Source organism: Coregonus clupeaformis, chromosome 1, assembly GCF_020615455.1.
Source record: "Coregonus clupeaformis isolate EN_2021a chromosome 1, ASM2061545v1, whole genome shotgun sequence".
Classification (NCBI taxonomy): Eukaryota; Metazoa; Chordata; class Actinopteri; order Salmoniformes; family Salmonidae; genus Coregonus; species Coregonus clupeaformis.
In genome coordinates, this window is record NC_059192.1 from 40,100,512 (window position 1) to 40,113,973 (window position 13,462).

General features: G+C 42.0%; 1 protein-coding gene and 1 long non-coding RNA gene across 2 annotated transcripts; one reads left to right on the plus strand and one right to left on the minus strand.

Annotated features, from left to right (window-relative positions):
- Positions 1–1,662: 1,662 nt before the first annotated feature.
- On the minus strand, positions 1,663–3,293 carry LOC121582570. The gene is made up of 2 exons (XR_006003376.1): positions 3,160–3,293; positions 1,663–2,450 (listed from the first exon to the last, which is right to left on the minus strand). It is a non-coding gene; the product is annotated as an uncharacterized LOC121582570 (long non-coding RNA).
- A 3,140-nt stretch (positions 3,294–6,433) lies between these two features.
- LOC121582575 (growth/differentiation factor 10-like) lies at positions 6,434–13,038 on the plus strand. The gene is made up of 3 exons (XM_041898470.1): positions 6,434–7,026; positions 10,419–11,506; positions 12,044–13,038. Exons 1-3 carry the CDS (start codon positions 6,768–6,770, stop codon positions 12,233–12,235), a joined length of 1,539 nt encoding a protein of 512 aa, XP_041754404.1. The 5' UTR covers positions 6,434–6,767; the 3' UTR covers positions 12,236–13,038.
- The last annotated feature ends 424 nt before the right edge of the window (positions 13,039–13,462 follow it).

The window sequence follows — 13,462 nt, forward strand, 5'->3', positions numbered from 1 at the left end:
AGGCAAAGTGTTCCCATTTTGAACCATTTAATTTGTCTGAAAAGACAAACTCCGCCTACCCCGCTTACTGCCCTGGCCAATTGGATAGCTCATATCACCGTGCCTACAGCTTCCATGACCCGGCCACAGCAAAGTTTGATAATAGCCCATGTGAGATTTCATAACTTTTAAAACCATGACCAGAGAGAGACTGTCAAAGAATACAGCAAAGAGCTGCTGTTTTTATGAGCGAGTTAATGTCTTAAGTTTTTATTCAGCACTGTCAATACTGTTTTTATTCAACACTATTACAAAACACGCTTCTTCCTAATTCCACTCTCACCCTGTGTTCAGCCCTGCGTTTTTATTATTATTAGCAGCTAGTCATGTCTGTTTTAATATCAAGGAATATTTCACTTTCTCTGGTCATAGGAACAACATGAATTTGTGCATGAGGCAGATGCAATGAGTTTCGCCATCATGTGGAAGACGGTGTCCCCACTCTCTGGTCAGTGGAGGAAAGGAAGGAGAGAGCAGGGACCGTGAGAGGCGGACCCTCTGCTGCTCTCTCCCTCCCACCACTGAGACTAATGCTGTGTTTAAAACAACTGGGAACTCGGAAATCCTTCGACTTCCGACTTCAGTGCGTTCAAGACAACTGGGAACTCGGAAAGAAATGATCAGACTGTGAAAAATAGTTTTGAATGGTCATCCAACTCTGAATTCCAAGTCCGAAACTCAGGCATCTTTCTAGGGCTCTGACTTTCCAACCTGAAGATCACTGACGGCATGATTTGACCTAGTTTCTTTCCAGAGTTCCCAGTTGTCTTGAAAGCACCATGACCATCAGATACAGGTACCATCAGTCCAGTAAAATAAAAAAGCAAATAATTTGCTAATCATTTCAATTTATGCTCAGCTGTGCCTCGCAAGTGCTACACCAACTGATATATTTTGTTATTAAAGCTCAAGTTTTTAAATATAATATGGTCTGAGAAGAACAATATTGGCAGACCAGGCATATAGCCAATATGCTGTGATAATGTACTAGTCCTACTGCACAAACCTAATTGCTACAGAACTGTTGTGGAGTGTCTACGCATTGAAAACGACAAAGGACTACACCTACATCCCAGAACTTCAGAGAGCAGTGTTGAGAAGACTGGGATCTCAATTGGAGCTACCAAGGAGAATGACCCTGAGATCAGATGAACCAAGACTCCCTGAAGTGCCACCACCAACAACAGCTGAGCTGCTACAACTTCGAGGAGATGTCGACAAGCAACACAGGGTGCAGTTAGCACACTTTTGAGCGGGGAAGGAGCTTTCCCTTATGTCAGACTTGGTGGTTCCTGGGAAAGTGTGAAAACCTACAGAGTACTCAGAAATGTTGTCGAACCAAACATAAATTATATGCTAATAAGGGAAGTTTGTGTTAGGCAAAAATAAACTTGTGTAAGAAACAATATTTGTGCATTCTTTATCTAGCATATAGGCATCATTATTGTAATTTTGAAATGGTTTTAGAATTATTTACTAAACTGTTCTCTTTTCCTGAATATCTATGCTCCTGATGGTTTTCACTTCAAATTAGCAGACCTACAGGAAGGTACATATCCAGAAGGGCGGAAGGACTACCCTGGTGTAAATACAGTCCAAAACAAGTCGGTCAGATTACACAGATCAGGTCAAATAAAGGTTTATTATGGAGATAAACAAGAATACAAGGTATCCTCTGTAACATTCACAAAATACATGTAACAGAAGCACAGTGTAAGGAAAACATTCTGATAAAGTACTGAACTGATATCACCCAGACCGATGGGGAAAAAATCACACAAGTTTTTTTTTACAAAGATATTACCAAATGGAATATATTTCCTAATTGGGATCCAAATGAAGAATGAAGTACAGTGTAGTCATGGAAAGTGTTTAACTGTTATGTAAACATACTAGGTAATAAATAAATAGAATAGTGCAGTGGTGAAATGGCAGCAGTTGTGTGTTGTAACGTGCAGAGTCTTTGGATTGAAGTATTTAGCAGTCTGTGAACATGGAGCTGTCTCTGATGGTACTGCTGGACTGTAAATGTGATGGCGCCAGAAGTTGATTTACTGTGCTGTCTTCTGGAGTGAGGACATGAGAGCTCTACACCCTAGGGATCAGTACTCTGTTCTTGTCCCAGGGCTCAATAATACCAAACAACATACTGTCTTTATGATGCATGTCTGTATTCCTTGTGATCGGTGCCTGGATCCTGCAGATCAGCCAATGCCAAAATGTCATTTCTGATATACCGGACAAGCCGCAAAATCCTCTCCTCCAGGCAAAAAACCTGCTCACACATCTGTCCGGGCCCTGACTGCAATTTAGGTAGGTGCACCAGCAGGTCTGTCCACAGTCTGGGATGTCTGGAGAACCTGGGATATCTTCCCCTGAATGTGGACATGAATCCTATCAAAACTGGAATCCTACAAAAGAAACACATGTAAACAACAATGTTTGTAATGTATTGTAATGTTCAGTACATGGTCTATTATGTAACTGATAATGGTTTTCATGCAGAAGGGTTGAGTAGCACATTTCTAAAATCAATACACAACATATTGATAACCAATGTAGCTAATGAAATAACCACCTGTAGATACCAAATAAAATGCAGTTGTTGTTCTTGATAAATATACAATTGAATGTGTAATCTATGATCAGGCTACTACATCACACTCATACCAATTTGTTTGACATTGGTGCACATTTATCACCGGTTATCTATTTCACAAAGGTCTCACAAAGGTCTGTTTGAAAGAAATTGCTAGCTAATAGCTAGATAAGGACTACCATACAGCTCTTGAGAATCCAAGGAGCCATACCCAGTACTATTGTCAGAAGGGCAAAGGACTACCGGTGCATGCCAAAGCCAAAGTAATGCTCTGTGAATGCAAAGCTATGCTAGTCAAAATGCATTGTTTTAAACTGCTTTTTTCCATTGTGATAGCTAATGTAGCTACCAGGTTAGCTAGCTAGCTTGGATAGCTATCTAATCTTTTACCAGGCAGAGAAATTCACGGTAGCTACAACGTTATTACATGTCAATGTAACATTACTACCTTTCTGGCAACATTAATACTTTTTATTACAATGTATAAATGAAGAATTATACCCAGTGTATAATGTTTTTACCTGTTCTGAAGACATTGTACAATGGAATCGATTTATCTTCTTTTCAATCTTGTCTGTAGCTGTTATTGCATCCACTTTCAGACTCAAATTCCCTGCAGCCTAGACTGTTCAGAGAGAATGTTGATGCTACATCATTCCCAGCCGACTACCCATGAGAGCAGGGATTTCTGGGAAATTGTGTTAAAATCTAGAAAATATCCTGCATTCTTGCCAGAAGGGTCTCCAAAAACAGCTGTACACACATAGTTACGCAGTGCAACTTTAACATTAGTCAAATTGACCCCAGAATTGGTATATAACTCAATACATTAAGGAATTACTTTAAGAAAGATAACCAACCTACAGCACTAGATAAACTTCACTTGCGTGTTCCTTGTGGTATTGAGAGATAAATATGGTAATGCTTTCACTGATTGCACATAAAAGAAGATAGTTTCTACATGATAGAGTGCTTGCTTTGTTATCCAACTGATCTTGTGTCCTTTCTGTCATCCTGTGAACACCGTTCATAGCTGCTCGCTCCTATATTTGTAGGTGTAGTTCACTAATCATGTGTGACTGAGTTGCTGTCAAAATACGTTATTGGAGACAATGTTGTGATGCTATTTGAAGCATGAATGTTGACAACATAATTTAACAATGTTTGATATGTTTGTTATGATCACACTTTTGACAAACTTCAATAAAACACCAACATCATTGTCCAGTTTTATCAAAAACATACAAGTAACTGTCTGACAAAATTAAGGAAACACTAACATAAAGTGTCTTAATAGGGTGTTGGGCCAACATGAGCCAGAACATCTTCAATGCACCTTGGAATAGATTCTACAAGTGTCTGTATTTCTATTGGAGGAATGCGACAGCATTCTTCCATGACAAATTACATAATTTGGTGTTTTGTTGATGGTGGTGGAAAACACGGTCTCAGGCGCTGCTCCAGAATCACCCATAAGTGTTCAATTGGGTTGGCATATGGTTTACATCGTTTTCATGCTCATCAAACCATTTAGTGACTACTTGTACCCTGTGGATGGGGGCATTGTCATCAATTGGGGTGCATAGCCATGGTAGCCAAAATAATGGCCTGCAGTGGCGTATATTCATGGAGGCCAAGGGAAGCCAGGCTTCCCCAACATAAAATCTATGTATATATATACTGTGTGTATATATATATATATATATATATATATATATATATACACTACCAGTCAAAAGTTTGGACACACCTACTCATTCAAGGGTTTTTCTTTATTTTTACAATTTTTTACATTGTAGAATAATAGTGAAGACATCAAAACTATGAAATAACACATAAGGAATCATGTAGTAACCAAAAAAGTGTTAAACAAATCAAAATATATTTTATATTTGAGATTCTTCAAATAGCCACCCTTTGCCTTGATGACAGCTTTGCACACTCCTCGAATTCTCTCAACCAGCTTCATGAGGTAGTCACCTGGAATGGATTTCAATTAACAGGTGTGACTTCTTAAAAGTCAATTTGTGGAATGTATTTCCTTCTTAATGCATTTGAGCCAATCAGTTGTGTTGTGACAAGGAAGGGGTGGGGTATACAGAAGATAGCCCTATTTGGTAAAAGACCAAGTCCATATTACGGCAAGAACAGCTCAAATAAGCAAAGAGAAACGACAGTCCATCATTACTTTATGACATGAAGGTCAGTCAATACGGAACATTTCAAGAACTTTGAAAGTTTCTTCAAGTGCAGTCGCATAAACCATCAAGCGCTATGATGAAACTGGCTCTCATGAGGACTGCCACAGGAATGGAAGACCCAGAGTCTTCTGCTGCAGAGGATAAGTTCATTAGAGTTACCAGCCTCAAAAATTGCAGCCCAAATAAATGCTTCACAGAGTTCAAGTAACAGACACATCTCAACATCAACTGTTCGGAGGAGACTGTGTGAATCAGGCCTTCATGGTCGAATTGCTGCAAAGAAACCACTACTAAAGGACACCAATAATAAGAAGAGACCTGCTTGGGCCTAGAAACATGAGCAATGGACATTAGACTGGTGTAAATTTGTCCTTTGGTCTGGAGTTCAAATTTGAGATTTTTGGTTCCAACCGCCGTGTCTTTGTGAGATGCGGTGTGGGTGAACGGATGATCTCTGCATTTGTATTTCCCACCGTAAAGCATGGAGGAGGAGGTGTGATGGTGTGGGGTGTGCTTTGCTGGTGACATTGTCTGTGATTTATTTAGAATTCAAGGCACACTTAACCAGCATGGCTACCACAGCATTCTGCAGCGATACACCATCCCATCTGGTTTGGGCTTAGTGGGACTATCATTTGTTTTTCAACAGGACAATGACCCAACACACCTCCAGGCTGTGTAAAGGCTATTTTACCAAGAAGGAGAGTAATGGAGTGCTGCATCAGATGACCTCGCCTCCACAATCCCCCGACCTCAACCCTATTGAGATGGTTTGGGATGAGTCAGACCGCAGAGTGAAGAAAAAATTGCCAACAAGTGCTCAGTATATGTGGGAACAACATTGTTGGAAAATCATTCTAGGTGAAGCTGGTTGAGAGAATGCCAAGAATGTGCCAAGCTGTCATCAAGGCAAAGGGTGGCTATTTGAAGAATCTCAAATATAAAATATATTTTTATTTCTTTAACACTTTTTTGGTTACTACATGATTCCATAAGTGTTATTTCATAGTTTTAAAGTCTTCACTATTATTATACAATGTAGAAAATAGTAAAAATAAAGAAAACCCTGGAATGAGTAGGTGTGTCCAAACTTTTGACTGGTACTGTATACACTACCAGTCAAAAGTTAGGACACACCTACTCATTCAAGGATTTTTCTTTATTTTTACTATTTTTTACATTGTATAATAATAGTGAAGACAACAAAAATATGAAATAACACATATGGAATCATCTAGTAACCAGAAAAGTGTTAAACAAATCAAAATATATTTTATATTTGAGAGTCTTCAAATAGCCACCATTTGCTTTGATGACATCTTCATATCCCTCATTTACTCAATTGTTTCTATCATTTTGGCAGGTACCTGTATTTGGATTGTTACATTTTTTAGATTGAAATGTTTGTTTTCAAATGGACCAATTTGCAGGCTGTGTGTGTGTGAGGGTGTGTGTGAAAGAGAGAGAGGGTGTGTGAGAGAGAGAGAGAGAGAGAGAGAGAGAGAGAGAGAGAGAGCGAGAGAGAGAGAGAGAGAGAGAGAGAGAGAGAGAGAGACTTGGGGCATTATGAACTAGAGAGAGAGGGAGACTTGTGGCATTATGAACTGGAACTGTAGTGAGTGAGTTCTTTCGGGCATTGCGAACTGGAACTGTAGTGAGTGAGTTATCTCGTTACCCCTCTCACCTCTGGCTGTAAAGGAAAAACAAGTGTAAAAGTGGCAGAACTCTACAGAGAGTAGGCTAAACTAACTTCCAACATCCACACGGTCTGCTGTGCATGAGTGACAGTGCTACCCAAGAAAGAGCAGTGAAAGCGGACGCGAGGTGGAAAACTCTCTGGGCACATAACCTTGGATTCCAGTCACCTTAATACCAAGTCGTTCCTCGGATGCACGTTTTCTCCCTTGAATCTTGCGTATGATTCTGAAATGGCAGTCTGGTTCGAGTTTTCAGCTCACATGTTTTTTCTATTGCTGGGTAGTTGTCTTGGAGCTTTGGAGGGTCGGACCGCAAGCCGAAACCCAAGGAGCGTGCAGGGACAGGTCAGAGATGGTACGGAGTTTGACCGGGACAGCGCAGATCACGACGTGGTCTCACAGCACATGCACAGGCTGTATGAGAAATACAACAGAGAACTGAACCAACTCGTAGAGGGAAACACTGTCAGGAGTTTCAGAGCCAGCCAAGGTGAGTGTGGATGTGGAAGGACTATAGCTGTCTATGATGAACATTGAAAAAAGGGAAATTCGCACATCCAACTTAATTGTTCAGATGCTGGACATAACATCATCGCACATCCAACTTAATTGTTCAGATGCTGGACAGAAAAATGTATGTAGATAAATTAGTGTTATCCTCAACGCTGATACGGTTCCTCATTTCTTGAGACTCACAAATGAGAGTTGCGGACATACGGTATGTCTGTTCTTAGAGAGAGTAAGGAACTTTCCTCGGTGCTGATGAGATTGGCACGGGGAGAAACGCAACTTGGATTGGCTGTGTCTTTTTCGTTTACCAAGTTATGGTGATGGTTATTATTATATAAGAACCCCATGTTCTGTTATGTTTTTCAATAACATCAATGTAGGCTAATGTAGGCTACTGCCGCCCACCTCCCTCCCGTATTATTCTAATTTAGTGTGATATGTTACCTTTCATATGGTAGGGTACTAGGGGGTAACTAGACCCCCCTAAGAACAATGTCTAATTGCTGACACAAAAAAGCAATGTTTGGGAAAAATGTGTATGTGGATGAAGGTCATGCTTAGGTAAATAAACTATAAAGGGAAATAAATGGCTACAGTTTACACTTTTTTAGTTATTTCATGAAATGTTGTTTTTAGAAAAGGGGCGTTTTTTAAAAGTACCTGGGTAACTGCCCCCCCTGTAATGTGAATTACAGGGCGGGGCCAGTTACCCAATGAGGCTATTTACCCCCTAGTACCCTATGTATTCATTTGTGAATGTCCATCACCCATTTCATATGATATGTTACCAATTACAAATGGTATTGTATGTTACGAATTTGCCTAACATACAATATGTTACGAAATTTTAAAAATGTATGATATGTTGCGAATTCTAGCTAGGTGGCTATGTGTCTAACGTTAGCTAACTGGCTAATGTTAGCTAGGCTAGGGGTTAGGGGTTAAGGTCAACCTTTGCCTTGAGTAACCATCTGTCTTATATAACCATACTAACCATAACATATCATACTAATTTGTGTGTCCGGATTTACATTTAATATGATATGTCTAGTCTATGAGACCAGGCTGCCCAAATAGGTAGGATTGTTTTGGAACCGTCTGCCAATGACTGCTTTTTAGGACAGCACTCAGGGGCAGATCTGTCTGTGTGGCGTCAGCTGCAGTATAGCCCTGCTGCCGCTGAAGCACAAAATGCGCAAGAATGTGTGTAGGATTCGCCCCCAAGTCAAGCGCAGCTGCTGCCGGCTGTGAAAACTATGAGGTAACTAGGAGACGGGGACACCAATAACGTGCCATATCAAGAACGCTCTATTTCCCTAAAGAGGCCACTGTATCCTGGGCTGGAGTATGAAGGCTATGCTTCATTGTCCTGTTTATAGAACAAAACAGACCGCCATTCACTCAAAATTCTGTTCTAAGATAGCATATCATTATAACACATGTTGTGTTTTTCCTGCAGAAGCCATGTACTCTATGGAGAGATGTTAAGGGAGTTTTGACAACGAAAATGTGTATACAATGGCTTGCGAAAGTATTCACCCCCTTTGGCATTTTTCCTATTTTGTTGCCTTACAACCTGGAATTAAAATTGATTTTGGGGGGGTTTGTATCATTTGATTTACACAACATGCCTACCACTTTGAAGATGCAAAATAATTTTTTTTGTGAAACAAACAAGAAATAAGACAAAAAAACGGAACACTTGAGCGTGCATAACTATTCACCCCCCCCAAAAAATCAATACTTTGTAGAGCCACCTTTTGAAGAAATTACAGCTGCAAGTCTCTTGGGATATGTCTCTATAAGCTTGGCATATCTAGCCACTGGGATTTCTGCCCATTCTTCAAGGCAAAACTGCTCCAGCTCCTTTAAGTTGGATGGGTTCCGCTGGTGTACAGCAATCTTTAAATCATACCACAGATTCTCAATTGGATTGAGGTCTTGGCTTTGACTAGGCCATTTCAAGACATTTAAATGTTTCCCCTTAAACCACTTGAGTGTTGCTTTAGCAGTATGCTTAGGGTCATTGTCCTGCTGGAAGGTGAACCTCCGTCCCAGTCTCAAATTTCCCTGTATTTAGCGCCATCCATCATTCCTTCAATTCTGACCAGTTTCCCAGTCCCTGCCGATGAAAAACATCCCCACAGCATGATGCTGCCACCACCATGCTTCACTGTGGGGATGGTGTTCTCGGGGTGATGAGAGGTGTCGGGTTTGCGCCAGTATTGCGTTTTCCTTGATTGCCAAAAAGCTCAATTTTAGTCTCATCTGACCAGAGTACCTTCTTCCATATGTTTGGGGAGTCTCCCACATGCCTTTTGGCGAACACCAAATGTGTTTGCTTATTTCTTTCTTTAAGCAATGGCTTTTTTCTGGCCACTCTTCTGTAAAGCCCAGCTCTGTGGAGTGTACGGCTTAAAGTGGTCCTATGGACAGATGCTCCAATCTCCGCTGTGGAGCTTTGCAGCACCTTCAGGGTTATCTTTGGTCTCTTTGTTGCCTCTCTGATTAATGCCTTCCTTGCCTGGTCCGTGAGTTTTGGTGGGCGGCCCTCTCTTGGCAGGTTTGTTGTGGTGCTATATTCTTTCAATTTTTTAATAATGGATTTAATGGTGCTCCGTGGGATGTTTAAAGTTTCTGATATTTTTTTATAACCCAACCTTGATCTGTACTTCTCCACAACTTTGTCCCTGACCTGTTTGGAGAGCTCCTTGGTCTTCATGGTGCCGCTTGCTTGGTGGTGCCCCTTGCTTAGTGGTGTTGCAGACTCTGGGGCCTTTCAGAACAGGTGTATATATACTGAGATCATGTGACAGATCATGTGACACTTAGATTGCACACAGGTGGACTTTACTTAACTAATTATGTGACTTCTGAAGGTAATTGGTTGCACCAGATCTTATTTAGGGGCTTCATAGCAAAGGGGGTGAATACATATGCACGCACCACTTTTCCGTTATTTATTTTTTAGAATTTTCTGAAAAAAGTGATTTTCTTCATTTCACTTCACCAATTTGGACTATTTTGTGTATGTCCATTACATGAAATCCAAATAAAAATCCATTTAAATTACAGGTTGTAATGCAACAAAATAGGAAAATCGCCAAGGGGGAGGAATACTTTTGCAAGGCACTGTATCTCTTTAGTCACTCCAATTCATCTCTCTCTCCCCCCGCAACCCCCCCCACATTTTCCTAACTCTTCCCCTTTTTATACTCTCCTATAAAAGCCAGAGACTGATGGGTTCCCTTTCCAGTGTATGGTTCCACTCAAGGTTTCTTCCCACTATAGGGAATCACTGTGCCTCTGCCTGCTCTCTCCTGGGTAACTGTTAAACACACTCTCTGAAGTAACTGATTTCTCCCCCTGTAGACTCGTCTGACCAGAAGACGATGTACCATCTGAACCTGACATCTCTCCAGGACTTTGAGATCATCCTCTCTGCCACGTTCCACTTCCTGTTCGACTGGCGACCGCGGCCAAGCGCCTGGTTCTGCAAACGCTACAAAACCCCGGCCTGTCGATCTCTACGCCTCCACCCTGCTTCCTCCATCCACCTCCTGCTTCGCTCTGACCCCTCTGGGTCAGAGATCAATCCAGGGTCTCAGGGGTCGTTGCTAGGCAGCGTGACCTTTCACCCTCACCGCAGAGGGTCGTGGCAGATGAAGGACGTGACCGCGTCGATAAAGGAGGCCAGGGAAAAGGGCAGCCATTTTGTGTCGGTGGAGGTGGACTTTGGGCTGCAGTACCACAGAAAACCAGAGGACACGCTGTCTGGGGCCAGCCTACCTTATTTGTTGGTGTATGCTGACGACCAGGAGCTAGATGAGCCCAACAGTTTGGCACAGACTTTACAGAGGTATGACCCTGAGGCGGAGGAAGAGTCTCCTCACAGTTCTCTTCTTCACGCTAAACCGGGGTCAAAGGATCATGTGAGAAGGGAGGTACCATCCCTCCCATACTCCATCCAGAACAACGAACTGCCAGAGGTGGAGTTCAAGCCTAGCAGATCCATGAAAGAGGACCCGTTTGAAACTGCCTACCATGCCCTGAAACACATCAAGCCCAAGCTTGGGAGGAAGGAGAGGAGGAGGAAGGGGGAAGAAGTGAAAGATGGAGAGAGGGATGGAGGGAGTCAATCACCGGTCCTGAGCTTGGATGAGAGGACCCCAAAAAAGAGCAGCGATGGAGGTAGTCGGTCGCAAGACAACAGCGAGGGAAGGAGGGATGGAAAGAGTGATATAGGGAATGGAAGTAAGTCTCCAATGCTGAGTTTTGATGAGCGGACCTTGCGTAAGGCGAGAAGGAGACAGTGGGGCTCGAAGCCCCAGGTTAGGAGCTGTTCTAGGAGGACACTCAGGGTAGACTTTGCAGACATCGGCTGGAGTGAGTGGGTCCTGGCGCCCAAAGCATTTGATGCCTACTACTGCGCTGGCACCTGTGGATTCCCCATGCCCAAGGTAAAGACTGTGACAAACCTGTGTCAAATCTGAACCTGGGTCAAATCTGGTCTTTATTAGCGCTCTGAGCTAAAGCCTAGTCCCAATAAACATGGTCAATGTTAGAGAACAAAACAAAGCTACGATAGAGCAGAGAGGATAACCTCACACTTACTTTAAAGTGAGCACGACAGCCGAGAATGTTTTTATGGTTTCCAATTCAGAACTGCTCCATTGCTCATAGTCTGATGTTATGTCTACAACATTTAGGAAATAGTATAAATCAGCAGATACATTACTGGCCATTGCGGACACACTTAAATGTACTTAATTGTACTACTGTATCATGTTTTCCTACTTGCACTTTATTAAATGAATGAACCATTGTGCTTCTAAATCATAGACAGCTTTTATCAAGACCACTTTTCCTTTTTTGAAATACAGAATAACCTTAACGGAATTTTTCCAGTTGAATTATTATCGGCATTGCCAGTAAATGTTGTAACCTCTCTCTCTCCCTCTTTCTCTACTTCACCCACCCTTCCATCTCTCTCCTAGGTGCTGTATCCCTCTAACCATGCGACCATCCAGAGTATAGTCCGTGCGGTTGGGATAGTTCCAGGGGTCCCAGAGCCCTGCTGTGTCCCAGAGAAGATGAGCCCTCTGGGGGTTCTCTACCATGATGAGGGGGGTAATCTGGTGCTCAAGGTCTACCCCAGCATGTCTGTGGAGAGCTGTGCCTGCAGATAGGCCCAGAAGACAGAGCGGGAAAAAGCCAGGCAAAACAGGATGGACTGAATTTCAAAGGACAAAAAAGGGAAGTAAAAGGCAGAGATATATTTGTAAAAGAACAAATTAGTTGAGGTGTCTGTCCGTCTGTTGGTCCCTTGTATCCCTCAGGCTTTGACACTGAGAGAACGATAGTTGAATGTGAAGAGGTGTTGAAGAGGCACATTATCTGCTTTTGGCAGCACCCGTCAAGTCCTCCGGTAGCAGCAGACAGACCACCACAATATCCTCCACGTCTACCATATCCTCCACATCTACCATATCCTCCACATCTACCATATCCTCCACATCTACCATATCCTCCACATCTACCATATCCTCCACATCTACCATATCCTCCACATCTACCATATCCTCCACATCTACCATATCTCCACAGAACAGCATCGCTTCTCTCTCCCCCCCCCCCATCTCTCTCTCCAAACAACTGGAATTCTAATTGTTAAGCTCAAAACCAGGGCTGCTTGACTGGCGATTTGTTTGTTTTGTTTTTGCGGCACTGATCATTCTTGTTTTAATAGACAGAGTCCTGGGTCATCTTCATTAGGGCACACCACAGAAAAAGTTTTTGCAACAGAAAATGAAAACCAGGGTTTCTTATTGGACACGTTCAGATAGTACCTCCCGGTTTTGGACTATTCTTTATGTTTTATGCCTACTGAACAGGACCCTGAATCCTCATTCACTAAAAATGTACATACAGTGCAATCGGAAAATATTCAGATCCCTTGACTTTTTCCACATTTTGTTACGTTACAGCCTTATTCTAAAATTAATTAAATAAAAATGCACACAATACCCAATACACAATACCCCATAATGACAAAGCAAAAACTGGTTTTTAGACATTTTTGCACATTTATTAAAATAAAAAAACGGAAATATCTTAATTACATAAGTATTGACACCCTTTGCTATGAGACTCGAAATTGAGCTCAGGTGCATCCTGTTTCCATTGATCATTACATTTGCATTTTAGTCATTTAGCAGACGCTCTTATCCAGAGCGACTTACAGTTTTAGTGAGTGCATACATTTTTCATACATCCTTGAGATGTTTCTACAACTTGATTGGACTCCACCTGTGGTAAATTCAATTGATTGGACATGATTTGGAAAGGCACACCTGTCTATATAAGGTCCCACAGTTGACAGTGCATGACAGAGCAAAAACCAAGCCATGAGGTTG

What these genes read in the sequence shown, in the direction of transcription:
- LOC121582575 (XM_041898470.1), top strand. Translation starts at nt 6,768, where the DNA reads ATGGCAGTCTGGTTCGAGTTTTCAGCTCACATGTTTTTTCTATTGCTG. An exon ending in GAGTTTCAGAGCCAGCCAAG is followed by an intron (nt 7,027 to 10,418) that starts GTGAGTGTGGAT and finishes CTCCCCCTGTAG; the next exon opens with ACTCGTCTGACCAGAAGACG. An exon ending in GTGGATTCCCCATGCCCAAG is followed by an intron (nt 11,507 to 12,043) that starts GTAAAGACTGTG and finishes TCTCTCTCCTAG; the next exon opens with GTGCTGTATCCCTCTAACCA.